The sequence below is a fragment of the Erinaceus europaeus genome, chromosome 8 (assembly GCF_950295315.1).
Source record: "Erinaceus europaeus chromosome 8, mEriEur2.1, whole genome shotgun sequence".
NCBI classification, from domain to species: domain Eukaryota; kingdom Metazoa; phylum Chordata; class Mammalia; order Eulipotyphla; family Erinaceidae; genus Erinaceus; species Erinaceus europaeus.
Window position 1 is genome coordinate 105810483 of NC_080169.1, and position 18117 is coordinate 105828599.

The 18117-nt window shown below is 40.2% G+C and overlaps 1 protein-coding gene across 2 annotated transcripts in view; it reads left to right on the top strand.

The window, feature by feature from the left end:
* The window catches only part of LRGUK (leucine rich repeats and guanylate kinase domain containing), a 149500-nt gene that overhangs the window by 110093 nt on the left and 21290 nt on the right, over nt 1-18117 (top strand). For both annotated transcript variants that reach the window (XM_060196599.1, XM_060196598.1), the window contains exon 16: nt 9056-9195. In XM_060196599.1, the coding sequence (XP_060052582.1) occupies nt 9056-9195 (140 nt within the window). The remainder of the gene's footprint in view (nt 1-9055; nt 9196-18117) is intronic.

Here is an 18117-nt window from a genome sequence, read left to right on the forward strand (position 1 = left end):
CATTCTTCAAAAGGATATTTACATTTCATAAATATATATTTCTTTAATCATAATATATAGATATTACTTGTCTAGCTAGAACTGTTACCTAAACAATCCTTTTTTTTCTCAGTGTCATTGGGGGGGGAGTGAACAATTCTGAAACCATATGGATATCTGGGGGCTTTTGTTTAAAATGTAACCGATTCTCAAGGTGTATATTTCTAAAGAAGGGTAAATGTAGTGTAAATTTATTATTTAAATTTGAAATATATATTTCTCAAAGTGTTCGACCTCATGCTTTTAGACACACACACAAAAAGAGTGATTTAACTGATTTGCCGTACAAGTATTCTTTTCACAGTAGAACAACTTATTATAAAAATAGGGAGTTTTTGACTACCCTACCCCAAATAATTTACAGGTCTAACATAATCTTAGCCAAATTCTTATGGCTTGCTCCAAGGAAATAGAACTAACATAACTGAAATTCATATGGAACCAAGTGAAACCCTGATAAGGCATTCCTGAGGGGGAAAAAGAAGATGGGTGTCACTATAGTCCTTGACTTCAAACTACATCACAAAGTGGTGGTTATGAAAATGATATGGTATTGGAGCAAAAAGACATGTGGACCTATAAATTGAATTGAGAGCTCAGAAATAAATAATCTATACGTATATAGGCACTTGTGGCAAAAAAAGCCAAGGGCATACAATAAAGAAAAGCATCTTCAATAAATGGTTCAAGGTGGTAAACAGGGCATCACTTGCAAAAAAAAAAAAAAAAGAAAGAAAGAAAGAAAAGAGAAAGAAACTAGACCGTTAACTCACCATACACATAAGCTAATTTAAATGGATTAAATTCTTGAATATTGTGCCTGAAGCTATAAAACACACAAAGGAAAACACTGCAAAATATTTCATGATGTTGGCTTCAGTGATGTCATTGGGAACCTGACTCCAACAGCAAAAGAAACAAAAGCAAAAATAAATAACTGGGACTGTATCAAAGTGAAAAGTTTCCATGCAGTGAAAAACATCAGTAAAATGAAAAGGCAAGTTACAGGATGGATCAAAATACTTGCATACCACATAGCCAGCATATGGTTAATATTCAAGATATAGAAGCTCAACTCATCAAAATGAATAGTCATCAAAAATAGGTAGAAGAGAGGACTAGACACTTCTCACAAATGTTGTATATATGACCAACAGGCACATTTAAAAAAGGCTCATTACCCATTATCAGGGAACCGCAAGTCAAAACTACAGTAAGAAATCATCATACTCCTCATGGTCTACATTTTTTTTTAAGTGATGACTAGGATGTGGAGAGAAAAAAAAAAATTCTTATACATTGTTGATGGGTATGTAGGTTGCTTCAACCTCTTTCAAAAATAGTAAGTTTCTCAAGATACTCACTGCACTCCTATTTGCAACAGTCAAGGTCTCAAAACAACCCAAGAACCCAAAGACAATTGAGAAGATGAAGATGTAGTGTACATGCACAACAGAATACTACTCAGCTGTAAGACAAGGTGAAATGTTGCCATGGTAACACGGGTGGAGCTGAAGGGCATATATATATCAACAAAACCAATCCTTGGATTCAGTTTGGAATTTTTGGAATGGAGGTTGCCAGAGGGGGATGAAATGGTCATTTAGAAAAAGGGGTGATAGACGTTGGTAGATGTATTGCAGCAGTTTGGCGGTGGGCTTGGTGTGATGACTTTATAAAAGATATGGGAGGAAAAAGCACTCTAGAAACAGGGTGGTATAAGGTTACCTCAGTAAAAAAAAATCTGAAACAGGATTTTTGTTTCTTGAAATGTTTGTCACCTGACACCCCCCCCCCCAAATTCCGGTTGCATTATTAGCTATTAACATGACTATGTAATCTCAGATCATCAGAAATCTTCCTTTTTTGCAATAACAATCACTATTTAGTTCATGATATGATACTAAGTGTATATATACGTATTTTACATATGTGACCTTCACTACATTTGTTATATAGATTGGGTTTTATGATTATCACATAAAAATGTTTTATGCAAATCTTAATTCATGTAAATGTCTTTAATGACAAGGCTTAAACAATTTAGAATTAATTTGAGACAATAGGTCCAGTTGTTCCAGATATTCCATTTATACTTGTCTGCATTTGATAATAATACTAATCCATAAAATAAGTTTAAAATCTGCCATGCATCATTAAGTCCATTGCTACTTCTTTGCAGGTATTTAAACAAGCTCAACTAGCTTACATGTTGAAGAGCTTAGTTCCTTTTGTGATCTGTAATTTATATATTTTTAATGTTGTCTCAAGGTTGACTTTAATTTACTCTGAATAAAATCACATTAACTTTCGCAGGGTATTATAACATCGGTAATGTGGTTTCTTTTTTTTTTTAAATTAAGAAGTTATTGTGTTCATTGATGTATTAACACATTAGAAACTATATTAAGAACAGTATAAAACTATTAGAGGAGTTCAAGTCATTAAAGTAGAAACTCTACAAGGTAGTTTAATATTAAGCTATAGTTTTAAAAAAATATTTATTTATTTATTCCCTTTTTGTTGCCCTTGATTTTTTATTGTTGTTGTCTGTCTTCGTTGTTGCATAGGACAGAGAGAAATGGAGAGAGGAGGGGAAGACAGAGAGGGGGAGAGAAAGATAAACACCTGCAGACCTACTTCACTGCTTGTGAAGCGACTCCCCTGAAGGGGGGAAGCCAGGGCTCGAACCAGGATCCTTATGGCAGTCCTTGCACTTTGTGCCACTTGCCCTTAACCCACTGGGCTACTGCCCAACTCCCTAATCTATAGTTTTTACCCAAAATTTATGATGAGAAACCAATTAAGACATTTCCTGGAATTACAGCTGCGTTGTATCATCAAATTCAACATGACTTGTTTACACCTTAGTACAAATGGCCCATGTCTCAGGAAGCTATAAAAAAGAAGCTGGATACAAATACTGTATGTTGAAAGTTTTTCTATGTTTAGTGCTATTTCTCTGGAAGTCATAGTTAATTGACCTTCTGTTTCCTTAAATCTAATTTTAGCTTTTGTCCTAATTCATCTTTTTCCCCCCAAAGTGTTCTCAGAGTTCTATCAAGAAGACAGACTTTAAAATTTTTTTTATTTATATATGTATTTATTTATTTATTATTGGATAGAGACAGAGAGAAATTGAGAGGGGAGGGGAGATAGAGAGGGCGAGACACAGAGAGACACCTGCAGCCCTGCTTCACCACTCGTGAAGGTTTCCCCCTGCAAGTGGGGATCAGGGGCTTGAACCTGGGTCCTTGTGCACTGTAACATGTGCACTCAACCAAGTGTGCTACCACCTGCCTCCCCCCTCTTTTTTTTAAGGAGCTCACAATCCACTTCCTCCATCTTGCTTCCTTGGTTGATCATCTGAATTCTTCATTGTAATTCACTGACATCAAGCCTGCTTCTGGGTTCCACGCCAAGTACTTGAATGCTTCTGTTCTTCCTAACTTCAGATCACTGTCCAGATGCTTCCATGTTGGAGAGAGCTTCCTATGATCATCCTGCATCTTCACTCAGCCTCCTTATCTGGCTTCCTGGTCCTTCATCACACCTATCAATACCTGACATTGTCTGAGGTGTCATTTCTCTGCCTCAAACATTAGAATGTATTTTTCTGTTGAAGTTGCCATCACTGAAATTTATTCTACTGTGGGCTGACTTTTTAGACAGACAATGAGATAGAGAAGGAAAGACATTATAGTACCATGTCTTTTGTGTGCCAGGCTCAAACCTGGGTCGTTCACAAGGCAAAGCAGACATCTTCCTAAAATTCACTAGGCAGGAATAGACACTGAAATATATATCACACTACAGGTTGAGCTGAGCAGGACTGCTTTCCTTAAAATGAATTTTTTTCACCTAATTGTTTTTTTTTTACATTTTTTTTATTTAAGAAAGGAGACATTAACAAAACCATAGAATACAGTTCCACACAATTCCCATAACCCAGTCTCCATATCCCACCCCCTCCTCTGATAGCCTTCCCATTGTCTATCTCTCTGGGAGTATGGATCCAGGGTCCTTGTGGGTTGCAGAGGATGGAAGGTCTGTATATACTCCCAGTCTGACTCTCTCTTTCCCTAGTAGGGTGGGGCTCTGGGGAAGCAGAGCTCCAGGACACATTGGTGGGGTCGTCTGTCCAGGGAAGTCTGGTCAGCATCTTGCTGGCATGTGGAATCTGGCGGCTGAAAAGAGAGATAACATACAAAGCCAAACAAATTGTTGAACAATCATGGACCTAAAGACTGGAATAGTGCAGATGAGGTGTTGGGGGGTATTCCCTGCATGCTCTTATGTACTTCTGCTTTCAGGTATATATTTTTCCCCTAGTTTATGGGCACGTGTGAACCCATGCTCTATCTCAGGGGACCTGGACTATATCTAGGTTTGGGGACTTTATTGGGGGGTGGACCCCCTGGAATGGAATTAGAGAATACTATGAAAGGAAAGGTCTCACCCAAGTGATGAAGCTGAAGGGTTGTCATTCCACACCTGAAGTCTCTGGTCACAGTCTGAAGTGAGGCATGCTGGGGTGGCACTCGTTGCATTGATTAGGTTGCGATCTGCGGATGAAATATTATTTGATTTAAATTGAGAGCAGCATGCAGGAAAGTGAGCCCCACCCTAAGGTTCCAGGACTGGGGGAAATATAGGCTCTATAGTGAAAATGTGAGGTTCCTGTTGTCTTAGGGTTCAAGAAGACAATGGATAGTTATTGTTATCATCACATTATTTGGTAATTGGGTTAACTTTGGAAAGTCCCTTTGTTAGGGTTTGGGGTATAATACCCAGCATCTTGTATATAGCTGTGCTACTGGTTGTTTCCTTTCTCCCTGGTCTAGGCTTTTTTTTAAAAAAATTTTTAATTTTTTCTAATTGTTTAAATTTTGTAAAAAAAATTTAAATTTTTTTGTTTTATTTTATTAAATTAGTCTCTGATTTTAATTAACTACTGTTCAAAAACCATTTAACTTTGTCCTCTGTAAAACTTGATGGTATTAAAAACTTAAGGTATTTTCTGAGACTTCTGGTTAAAATATATTTAGGCAGTTTTATTTCAGAAAATTGGGTAGTTTATAGACAAATGGAAAATTCCATCTTCGTTCCAGTTCAAGAATTCTGAAAATAATTGGGTCTAAGAAATAAAATCCTCATCCAAAATCAAAGTATTTTCTCTTTAAGAGAAATATAAACAGGGATGGTTCTATCACTGATTCAAAAGTGAAAAAGCAGATAGTAAAGTGCAAGAATTTTAAGGTCTTTTTATTTCACTAGATAGAAGCAGAAAGTCAAAGAGAGAGTGAAAGAGACCATAACATCACAACATCCTTCTGTGTGGTGTAAACCAGACTTGAACAACTTTCCCATCATAAATATTCAACAAAGAATGCTTTCAGATACAATAGTATCCTATTCTCTCATTGTTATAAACCCTGTTGCTTTAATGTTCCTTTGGAGATTGCCTACTACTCAGAATTCCTTGGTGTAGATTTGCTGGAGTTCATCTTTTTTTTTTTTTTTTTTTTTTTTTAGCATTTGAAATAACATTTTTATTAGACTACAACTTGGTCAACTTGCTTAGAATTGATGATACATAAACCTCCTAGTGACATATTGTTTTACATATAAATCCTGTGAATAGCTAATTCTTTTTGTTTGTTTGTTTTGTTTTGCCTCTAGGATTATTGCTGGGCACACCAGGGCTTTGTGCCTTACTATGAATCTACTGCTCCTGTGGCCACTTTTTATTTTTTTATTTTTTTTATTTAAGAAAGGATTAATTAACAAAACCACAGGGTAGGAGGGGTACAACTCCACACAATTCCCACCGCCCAATCTCCATATCCCACCCCTCCCCCGATAGCTTTCCCATTCTCTATCCCTCTGGGAGCATGGACCCAGGGTCATTGTGGGTTGCAGAAGGTAGAAGGTCTGGCTTCTGTAATTGCTTCCCCGCTGAACATGGGCGTTGACTGGTCGGTCCATACTCCCACTCTGCCTCTCTCTTTCCCTAGTAGGGTGGGTCTCTGGGGAAGCTGAGCTCCAGGACACATTGGTGGGGTCTTCAATCCAGGGAAATCAGAGTTCATCTTTTAACTCTCCTTCTTTCACTGAAGACAGGAGCTGGGGCCAGGAGGTGGCAAACCTTGTTGAGTGCACATGCTACAATGCACAAGGATCCAGGTTCAAGTCCCTGGTCCCCACCTGCAGGGGGTAAAGCTTCACAATTGGTGAAGCAGGGCTGCAGGTGTCTGTCATCTCTCTCCTTCTCTGTCTCCCCACTCCTCTCTTGATTTCTCTCTGTCTCTACCTAAAATAAATAAATTGAAATTTAAAAACAGGGGCTGATCTCTGGAACTTTGGATTTCCTTGCCATAGCTTTTATTCAGCTCCAGTGACCTTTATCATCTCTTGCCACACAATTTGTTTATTTTCCCTTTTGTTGCCCTTGTTTTTTTTTATTGTTGTAGTTATTGTTGTTGTTATTGATGTCGTTGTTGTTGGATAGGACAGTGAGAAATGGAGAGAGGAGGGGAAGACAGAGAGGGGCAGAGAAAGATAAGACACCTGCAGACCTACTTCACTGCTTGTGAAGCAACCTCCCCCTGCAAGTGGGGAGCCAGGGACTCAAATTGGGATCCTTATGCCAGTCCTTGCACTTTGTACTACCTGCGCTTAACCTGCTGCGCTAGCCCGACTCCCGCTACACAATTTGTTATTAAGTTCAAGTTCCACATCAGCACACAGCACAGGATTTGAGGGCTGATATTCAGCAGGTGTTTGTATCTTCAATCCAGATAAGACTATTTCCTGGCAAAGCCTGTAGGTGATTTTCAATCAGCTCCTTTTCCCTACTTCTTACCTTACTAAAGAGCCCAGGTCTTGAAATGCCAGGCATGCAAAGACTCTAATCTTCCCACTCTGTTCAAAAGCCTTAGGCCCTGCTACACTCTGACCTCTTAGTATTAGTTTCCACTCTTCTGGCTTAGAGTCTTCACTTCCAGTGGCTGAAAAAAAAAATCCTACCATGGTTTTAATCTGGCTAAATTAAAATTAAATGAAAATAACATTTATGTTATAAACTGTTTTGTCTTTGGGTGAGAATTATCTTCCCACATCTGCTCAGTCAGCCTTAATGAATGGAGGAACATAGAGAAATTATTTATCATTTTCAACAATACTCCTAAACATGTTAATATTCCCATATATCTAAAGGCATTTATTAATATTTGGGCCCTCTCTAGGTGAACAGTAATAAAAATTTGTAACTGTTATATATTCTGGACCTCTGGGAATTTTAATGCTTAAAAAGAGACATTAGATATTCATGAAAAAATTCTGTTAAGTAGTGATCTCCTTGTCTAGTCCACTCTATTCCTCAAGGTTTTTTTCCCTTACTTTTTAAAATCTTTATTTGTTGGATAGAGACAGCCAGAAATCAAGAGGGAAGGGGGGAATAGAGAGGGTGAGAGACAGAGAGACACCTGTAGCCTTGCTTCACCGCTTGTAAAGTTTTCCCCCTGTAAGTAGGGATCCGGATTTGAACCTGGGTCCTTGCGCACTGTAACATGTGCACTCAACCAGGTGCGCCACCTCCTGGCCCCTCGTTTTTTTTTTTTTTTTTGACTGCATGTTTTATTTTCCTAATATATCTTTTAGGAGCATCTTGCCAAATAAAAAGTAATTACAAGGGTGAGTTTTCAGTTTAGTATCTGAAAGCTGATTATTTATTTATTGCTAAATTTTACTTGCTGTAATTCCATGTACAGATTTGTATGTATTGAACATGAACTCCACTTCTAGAACATACATGTCTATTTGGTTAATTGTGAATAGACTTTATTATAAACAATAATTTGTATCTTATTCCCATTCATGGTTTTTTGTTGTTGTTATCTGATCAACAAGTTGAAATGCACAGACTTGGAGATGTTTCTGTAGATAAGAAACATTTCAGGGAGTTGGGCAGTAGCACAGTGGATTAAACGTAGGTGGCGCAAAGTGCAAGGACCTGCTTAAGGATCCCGGTTCGAGCCCCGGCTTCTCACCTTCAGGGGAGTCGCTTCACAAGCAGTGAAGCAGGTCTGCAGGTGTCTGTCTTTCTCTCCCCCTCTCTGTCTTCCCCTCCTCTCTCCATTTCTCTCTGTCCTATCCAACAACGACGATATAAATAACAATAATAACTACAATAATAAAACAACAAGGGCAACAAAAGGGAATAAATAAATAAGTATTTAAAAAAAAACATTTCAGTGTCTGGGTGGCAACACATCTGGTTGAGTACACACATCAAGTGTGCAAGGACAGGGGCTCAGCCCCTGACCCCCTCCTGCAGGATTTATCTCCCTCTCTATCCCTTCTCTATTTCTCTCCATCTGTATCCAAAATAAATAAATATTTTTAAAAAAAATTTTCCTCACATCTAAAAGTTATCTTACCCTATGTTATCTTATTTTATTTTTTTCTTTATTTATTGGATAGGGACAGCCAGAAATTGAAAGAGAAGGGGGTGACAGAGAGACAGAGAGACACCTGCAACACTGTTTCACTACTTGTAAAGTTTTCCTTCTGCAGGTGGGGACTGAGGGCTTGAACCTGAGTCCTTGCACATCATAACATGTGCGCTCAACCAGGTGCACCACCACCTGGCCCTCTCTTACCCTTAATTACTTACTTACTTACTTAATTAAAAAAATTTTTTTTATTTATTCCCTCTTGTTGCCTTGTTCTTTTATTGTTGTAGTTGTTGTTATTGATGTCATCATTGTTGGACAGGACAGAGAGAAATGGAGAGAGGAGGCAAAGACAGGGAGGGGGAGAGAAAGAGAGACAACTGCAGACCTGCTGCACCGCCTGTGAAGCAACTCCCCCTGCATGTGGGGAGTCAGGGGCTGGAACTGGGATCCTTACACTGGTCCTTGTGCTTTGGGCCACGTCTACTTAACCCGCTGTGCTATCACCTGACTTATTTTATTTATACACTTTATTTTACACTTTTTTCTTTTCCTATCAGATATTAAGGTGCTGCATCAGAAGTTGGAGGACTATTCTGGGAGGCGTGATACTTCTGATTCTTTTGAACTTCTGGAGTCTACAGACAGAAATTACTTTACGAAATTATGGCCCAAGATTTCAGCCAAAAAATCATCGGTGGTAAGGAGGGACAGTAGGGATAAAGCCGCAACTGAGTACTACAGTGTCAGACAAAAAAGGACTAAATATTTTGAGATTAAGTCTCCACAAATCCATCCTTTTAAAGTTACTTTATTTGTTTTCTTATTTTAGTGAGAAAGAATGACATGGGAAGACGATAGCACTGCTCAGCTCTGGCTTATGTGGTGCTAGGGATTGAGCCTAGGACCTCGGAGCCTCAGGCATGAAAGCCTTTTGTATAGCCATTATGTTGTCTATCCCGCCCTCACAAAACTATTCTTTCAAAACAGCAAGGGCAACAAAAGGGAATAAATAAATATTTAATAAGTGTTCTTAGTGAAAATAAAAAAAAAACCTATTATTTCACTGGTATCAGCTGAGGTTTTTTTTTTAAATCTTATTAATTTTTTTTATTGTCACTAGGGTTATTGCTGAGGCTCAGTGCCTGCATGATGAATCCACTGATCCTGGTGTCCATTTCTTCTTTTTTTTTTCTTTTTTCTTCTTCGTTGAAAGCACAGAGAGAGATTGAGAAAGGAAAGAGAGATAGAGAGAGGGGAGAGACACCTGCAGCCCTGCTTTATCACTCATGAAACTTCCTTCCTGCAGGCGGGGAGTAGGAACTTGAACACAGGTCCCTACCCAACTCACTTTAATGTGAGTTTTAGCTCAACCAGGTGCACCCAACCCCTGGAGAGTTATTTTTTTCACACTTTTTTCTATACTTCTAAGAATAGGCATGGATTCTAAAAATATATCATCGCATATATACTCTTCCATGATTTTTGTCATACATTTTCCCAAGCCTCTTAGTTAAAACTCTGACACTCAATTAAAAAAAAAAAAAAAAAAAGCCAAAACATTGCACTGATGTTAATACTGTGAAATACATACTTTTAAGAAGAATATTGCCTTATTGTTAGGACATGCTTTTGAATGTTCTTGTGCTAATCCTTCAGAGTGAGTTCACTCACAAAGTTTATGTCTTGGAATTCAGTAGTATTTAAACTAGTCATACGGGGCCAGAGAAATAAGCTTGTCAGGTAGGGCACCTGCCTTGCCGTGCACATGGCCCTGATTCCAGATCTGCTACCTTACAGGGGATGAATGCTATGACAGTGCTGGAGGGAGAATTCAGGTGGTGTAATGTCTCCTCCTCTTTCTCTGCCTCCATCTGAATGCAAAAGTCACTCAGCCCCAAACACTGAAACCATGCTGTGCATGAGGCCTCTAGGACACATTAGACAAAGAAGCAAACAAACAGAATAGCCCACTTGGATAGTGCACTCCTTTGTTACGGTGCCTGGCCCAGGCTTGAGCCCAACCCCCACGACAGAAAACCATGGTGCTGTGGTCTTTTTCATTCTCTCTGTATAATTAAAACAAACCAAATACACTCACTACAGCTTGGTGCAAACTTAGGTCTCTGAGGCATATTGAGTGCAGAATTAACACAGCACTGAAATTAGGTCATGCTGGTCTTCTATTCATAACAATGTGTATGTGATGATGTAGGAATTTGAAGAGATCTAAACCATTACAGTAGCCACAGAAGCAATAGAACTCTTGTTTTGGTTGGCCGCGTCCTTAGCTGGGCCTCCTGAAGGTTATCCTATTCTAAGCAGATAATCACACCACGTTTTTTTTCTTTTCCTTTCACTTTTTTATTTATAAAAAGGAAACACTGACAAAACCATAGTATAAGAGGGGTACAACTCCACACAGTTCCTACCACCAGACTCCATATCCCATCCTCTCCCTTAATTGCTTTCCTTTTCTTTAACCCTCTGGGAGTATGGACCCAGGGTCATTGTGGGATGAAAAAGGTGGAATGTCTGGCTTCTGTAATTGCTTCCCTGCTCAACATGGGCATTGACAGGTGGATCCATATTCCCAGGCTGTCTGTCTCTTTCCCTAGTGGGGTGGGGCTCTGGGGAGGCAGAGCTCTAGGACACATTGGTGGGGTTGTCTGTCCAGGGATGTCTGGTGGGCATCATGCTAGCATCTGGAACCTGGTGGTTGAAAAGAGAGTTAACATACAAAGCCAAACAAATTGTTGACCAGTCATGAACCTAAAGGCTGGAGTAGTGCAGATGAAGATTTGGGGGGGCCCCTCCATTTTGCCGATAGCTAGTAGGCATGTTTTAGTTATATTCCAAAGGGCCTGTAGCTATACTAGCTTTTTGTGTTTTGTTTTGTTTTTCTTTTTACCCTGAGCCTGAAATCTGCTATGTAGGTGGATCCAAGTTATTGTCTGGGGAGATGATGTCATGGCTGGAAAAAGGACCAGAAAGCTGGATCAGGGAAAAGAGTAGCTCCCTAATATGTGAAAGGAGTATAAATATTGTTTACTGTAGACCCCATCGATTTGATGTGATCTGGGCCCCATATTCAGCTTAGGAGCCTGTGTGACCTCTGCATCCCTGTAGATCTGAGCTCACGTTCTGTGGTCATGAGTAGGAACATTCCAAGTTGCCCCAATATCAGGACCCATCTTCCTCAGATGTAGCATAGAGTATATTGTCCAGCCTCCCTCTGGAGGATGGAACATTCTCTGCCATTGTTGATCCAAGTTGAGGGCAAGGTCCTAGGGGGGCCCACAAAGGAGTTTCTTGTGTTGTTCCTAATAGAAATTACCGGTAACAATTGAGAGAGGGATTTATTTGAGGTCTAGGCCCATCATGCCTGTTTGGGAATCTCAGGACTCCCCAATTAGGGCCCCAATTAGGGGTGGCCTGATAGTTTCTAAAGAGTCGTGGTTAAAGTAATCCAGTTTCTTGCCTTGTTCAAGACTTTTTTTTAATGCTGCATGGGTTTTTTAATTTTTTTATATTTATTTATTTTTCCTGTTGTTGCCCTTGTTTATTATTATTGTTGTTGTTATTGATGTCACCGTTGTTGGATAGGACAGAGAGAAGTGGAGAGAGGAGGGGAAGACAGAGAGGGGGAGAGAAAAATAGACCCTGCAGACCTGCTTCACCGCCTGTGAAGTGACTCCCCTGCAGGTGGGAAGTCGGGGGCTTGAACCGGGATCCTTACTTCTGTCCTTATGCTTTGCACCACGTGCGCTTAGCCCACCGCGCTACTGCCTGATGACTCCCAAGGTTTTGTTTTTTTTTAAACTATAAATTCATTGCCATTTGGAAACTTTTAAGACTTGCATCAAATTGTAGGCCATTTCATAGGCTGTTAAACTTTTGCATAGTTGTTTTAATCACAAGAGAAGTATTATTGAGGTGTTATGATTTTATGTTGGCATAAGTAACCTATATATAATAGCATTTGTCTACATGAAAACTGTCTCCTAAACCCTTCTCTGAAACCAGTAGGATGCTAATTTCCTCATTTTGCTTTCTCAACATATTTGGAGGACTTTTTAATATACTGAAGGAAGTCATTGCAGTATTATCAAAAATTTGCATCTTAAAATATCTAAGAAATAGAATTTATGTGCTTTTTGGGTATCTTCACTACAGATTTAAAGTGTTAATCTTTGTTTGGAAACTTCACAAGAGAATCATTTGACAGTGATGGGCAGAGTGGAGAATCCCACCATGAATGTTCGTTTGATTTCCCTGAAGACCCCTTCTGCCTATGTCGAAGACTACCCTCTTCCTCTCTTCCCTCTGCATATCTCAAACTTCACTGAGTTTATGAGACTTTTAAATACAATCCTTGTGTTTAAACATCCCACCCTTGTGCACAGTGTGTAACTGTACTGCCAAAGTGTGGTAGCAGCAGAATGAGTCTAGCTATGTGTGTGTTTGATGAGAACCACTCTTATTCTTTGGAAGTTACATATGCATATTTCATAACTATTTCTGTAAGTCTAAATTTACCTGTGCATTTGTCTCTCTGTGCATATTTTTAGTTGGTACTTGTTTCTGTCTACTTTGATCTATTGGTTTGCTGACCGAAGGTGAAATCCACTAAATCTGAGTTCATGAGACATTCTTGCCACCTACTGGGTAATCTTATAAGTTTTAAGGGTAATGTTATAATTCTTTGCTATGAGATATCATTTCCTCTTTAGAAAAGTATAGTTAGTAATAACTAACTTTCAATATTATTGTATCAAATACACATATAAATTCTCTATAAATCATTGACCATGACTGTGATGCAAATGTTGGTTTCTTTTTTTTTTTCTTTTTAATTTTGTTTATAAAAAGGAAACACTGACAAAACCACAGGAGAAGAGGGGTACAACTCCACACAGTTCCCACCACCAGAACTCCATATCCCATCCCCTCCCTTGACAGCTTTCCTATTCTTTAACCCTCTGGGCGTATGGACCCAAGGTCATTGTGGGATGCAGAAGGTGGAAGGTCTGGCTTCTGTAATTGCTTCCCCGCTGAGCATGGGTGTTGACAGATCCATCCATACTCCCAGCCGGTCTCTTTCCCTAGTGAGGAAGGCCTCTGGGGAAGCAGAGCTCCAGGACACATTGGTGGGGTTGTCTGTCCAGGGAAGTCTGGTGGGCATCATGCTAGCATCTGTAACCTGGTGGTTGAAAAGAGAGTTAACATACAAAGCCAAACAATTTGTTGACCAATCATGAACCTAAAGGCTGGAATAGTGCAGATGAAGAGTTGGGGGGGGGGTCCTCCATTTTGTAGATAGCTAGTAGTCATATTTTAGTTATATTCCAAAGGGCCTATGGCTATACTAGATTTTTTGTGTTTTTTTTTTTTTTCTTTTCCCCCTACACCTGAAATCTTATATGCAGGTGGATCCAAGTTACTGTCTGGGGAGATGATGTCATGGCTGGAAAAAGTACCCCAAAGCTGGATCAGGGAAGAGAGTAGCTCCCAAATATTGGAAAGGTATATCCCTCTCCTAGGGATATACCTCAAGGACTCCATAACACACAACCAAAAAGATATGTATACACCTATGTTCATAGAAGCACAATTCGTAATAGCTAAAACCTGGAAGCAAACCAGGTGCCCAACAACAGATGAATTGCTGAGAAAGCTGTGGTAGATATAAACAATGGAATACTACGCAGCTGTTAAAAACAGTGAACCCACCTTCTCTGACCCGTCTTGGATGGAGCTAGAAGGAATTATGTTAAGTGAACTAAGTCAGAAAGATAAAGACGAGTGTGGGATGATCCCACTCATAAACAGAAGTTGAGAAAGAAGAACAGAAAGGGAAACTCAAAGCAGGATTTGACTGAATTTGAAGTAGGACACCAAAGTAAAAACCCTGGGTTGAGGTTGAGGGTGCATGTTTGGCTTCATGGGGCAGGGGCGGGGGCAGGGGGGGAGGATGGGATGGGACACAGTCTTTTTTGGTGGTGGGAATGGTGTTTATGTACACTCCGATTAATTTGTAGTCATGTAAATCACTATTTAATTAATATGAGAGGGGAAAATTGAATGCATCAAACTTTAATGCACAGACCATAGGCTGAGTCTTTGACATGTTGACTCTCTTAAAAACTTAGACCAGGGAGAACAGAAGCAGTTGGTGGCACAGCTATATACAAATGATGTCAAAGGGCATACATTATGGTGATGTGTATGATACAGCAAATCCTAACAAAGGGATATATCAAAGTTAACCCAGTTGCCAAATAATGTGATTATAGTAATAACTATCTGAAACCCTAAGACAGCAGGAACCTCCCACTTCTGTTGTTAAAATTTCGGAGGCTCTTGCCGGCCGGCTTGCTTCACGGGCGGGTAACAGAGACGCGGAGACAACGGCTGGGCAGGGAAGCTGTATTTCTTTATTCAGGAGCAACGATTCATAAACTAAGACAAACTAATCACCAAACAGAACTCTGCTGTCTCTTTGCAGCGGCGCAAGCACTCTTTCTTTTACTCTGGAACTCAGGAACCCAGGAACTCTGTCTCTCTGGCACTCTCTCTTACTCTGTAACCCTGAAACTCTCGAACTCAGGAACTCAGGAACCCTCTCCCGGGGTTCCTTGGGGCAGGGCCAAGCAGGCCCGCGAAATTAATTGGACTGATCCAATTCTCTTGGCGGGTGGAGGGCTAGGACAAACCAATGTAAAGCATACGACACACTTCCTCTATAGAGCCCATATTTCCCCCAGTCATTTTTTTAAATATCAACATTGGAAAGAATTCAACTCCTTAGTTATAACTTCTCAACATTCAAGAACAGCACTTCTCCTTTGGGGAATCATCAATAACTGTATCATTAAGACTCTTCAGATATAGTGAAAAGTGATGTACAGACTTCTACTTACACTAGCTGTGTCTTCTGTAATTTGTACCAACCTTGCTGAGTTCTAGAAGCCCTTGACCCTGAGCTTCCTACAGCTCACTGTGTCTCCTAGAAAGAACAAGCTCCCATCTAGAAATCTGTTTCTAGAAGCTATCCAATTCCTATATCACTGGTCTAGAGGCTAGCCAGGTTTACTACTACATCCAAACTGGACTATACATATAAGTGAACTTCCAAAGCTAAGAGCTGAGAGTCTGATCTTTAATTAGGCTCAAACTAAATACTAGAAAGGGATCCTTCTCCTTGGAACACTGAAAGGCCTTAATACCCTCAACAATAGGGGGCCAGTGAAAAATAAACCAGACTACTTTGACAAACAAGATTAGAATGACAACCCAAAACTATGGCAAGTTGAATGATAAGGCTACTTAAGACTGTGAGAAACAGTTATTTCATAAATATATAGGAAAAGCACAGAGTATCAAGCAAAATAAAGAAGCAGGAATTTGTTTATCTCTCTTACCACCAGGACTATTGCTGGGGCTTGGTGCTGGGGCAGGGGGGGAGACAGCACCAAAACTTTTGACAGTATGGTGGGGGATAAACTTGAATCTTTGCAAAGCAGCATACTATCCAAGTAAGCTATTTTCCCAGCCCCCAAATCAGCCTGATAGACAAAGAAAACAAAATGTTGATTACTAGAGGGAAGGGATGTTGGGTTAGGGGAGAGAGAGTAATGGTGATGAAGAGTATACATTTCTGTTTATAGAATACGTAAATCCCAGGGTCCTAGTGTCTAGCAGAGAACCACACAGACAATAACATAATCTAGCAAATCTGAATGCTGAAAATAGATAGGAGCCTGGCAATGGCATACCTAGTAAAGCAAACACATTGGCATGTATAAGGACCTGGGTTCAAACACTGGTCCCCACCTACTTGGGGGAAGCTTCATGAGCAGTGGGGTGGTGCTGAAGACATCTTTCTTCCTCTCTCCTCTCCTTATGTATCTCCATCTCTTAAAAAAAGGGGGTGGGGGAGTCAGGCGGTAGCATAGCAGGTTAAGTGCACATGGTACAAAGTGCAAGGATTGGCGTGAGAATCCCAGTTCGAGCCCCTGGCTCCCCATATGCAGGGGAGTCGCTTCACAGGCTGTGAAGCGGGTCTGCAGGTGTCTATCTCTCCTCCTCTTTTTCTTTTTCTTTTTTTTAATATTTATTTTATTTATTTATTCCCTTTTGTTGCCCTTGTTATTTTATTGTTGTAGTTATTATTGTTGTTGTTGTCGTTGTTGGATAGGACAGAGAGAAATGGAGAGAGGAGGGGAAGACAGAGAGGGGGAGAGAAAGATAGACACCTGCAGACCTGCTTCACCGCCTGTGAAGCGACTCCCCTGCAGGTGGGGAGCCGGGGTTCGAACCGGGATCCTTATGCCGGTCCTTGTGCTTTGCGCCACCTGCGCTTAACCGGCTGTGCTACAGCCTGACTCCCTCCTCCTCTTTTTCTTCCCCTCCTCTCTCCATTTCTCTCTGTCCTATTCAATGACGACGAAGACAGCAATAACAATAATAATAACAACAAGAACAATGATAAAAAACAACAACAAGGGCAACAAAAGGGAAATAAATAAATAAATAAAAGATAAGTATAGGATTTTAATGTTCCTTTACCATACAGACATTCTGTGACTAGTGGATTGATCATTTGTTTAGGTATATCTTTTTTTATAATTGATTTAATAATGATTGACAAGATTGTAGGAGTAAGAGGGGTACAATTCCACACAATTCCCACCACCAGAGTTCCGTATCCCATCCCCTCCAGTGGAAGCTTCCCTATTCTTTATCCCCCTGGGAGTATGGACCCAGGACCATTTTGAGGTGCAGAAGGTGGGAAGTCTGGCTTCTGTAATTGCTTCTCCACTGGACATGGGTATTGGCAAGTTGATCCATCCTCCCAGTCTGTTTCTATCTTTTCCTAGTGGAGCAGACTCTGGAGAGATGAGCTTCCAGGACACATTGGTGAAGTCATCTGCCCAGAGAATTCACACTGGTGTCATGGTAGCGTCTGCAACTTGGTGGCTGTAAAGCATTAAGATAGAAGGCGGAGAAAATTGTTTAATAATCAGGAACCTAGAGGAATATTGCAGATGAGATCTGGATTCTCCATTTTGGAAAAAGCTAGGAAGCTATTTTAGTTGTATTCCAAGGGGCCCATATCTTTATTAATTTTTGCCTCAGCCCAGCAGCTAACATGCTGGTGGGCTAAAGGTATTGTCTGCAGAGATGGTGTCAGAGTTGGAAATAGGACAAGAAAGCTGGGTCGGGGCAGAGAGTAGCTCCCAAATATGGGAAAAGTATATAAATACTGTTAGCTATAAAAATTCCATCGATCTGATGTGGAGCCCATGTCTATTCACATTCAGCACAGGAGCCTGTGTAACCTCTGCATCCCTATCGGTCTGAGCTCACATTCCATGGTCAGAGCTAAGAACATTCTAGGCTGTGTTCATTTTAGGATCCATCTTCCTCGAGTGGCAAAGTGTGTTGGCCCAGCCTCCTTTCTGAGAGTAGGGCAGTCCTTCTACAGTGAGGGCAAGGGCCTGTAGAGACCCACAAGAAGGTTTATCATGCTGGGTTTAGGTATATCTTTAATTCACCTTCATTTTTAAGGATATTTGCAGCAAATACAAAATTCTATATTGAGATGTTTTCTTTTACA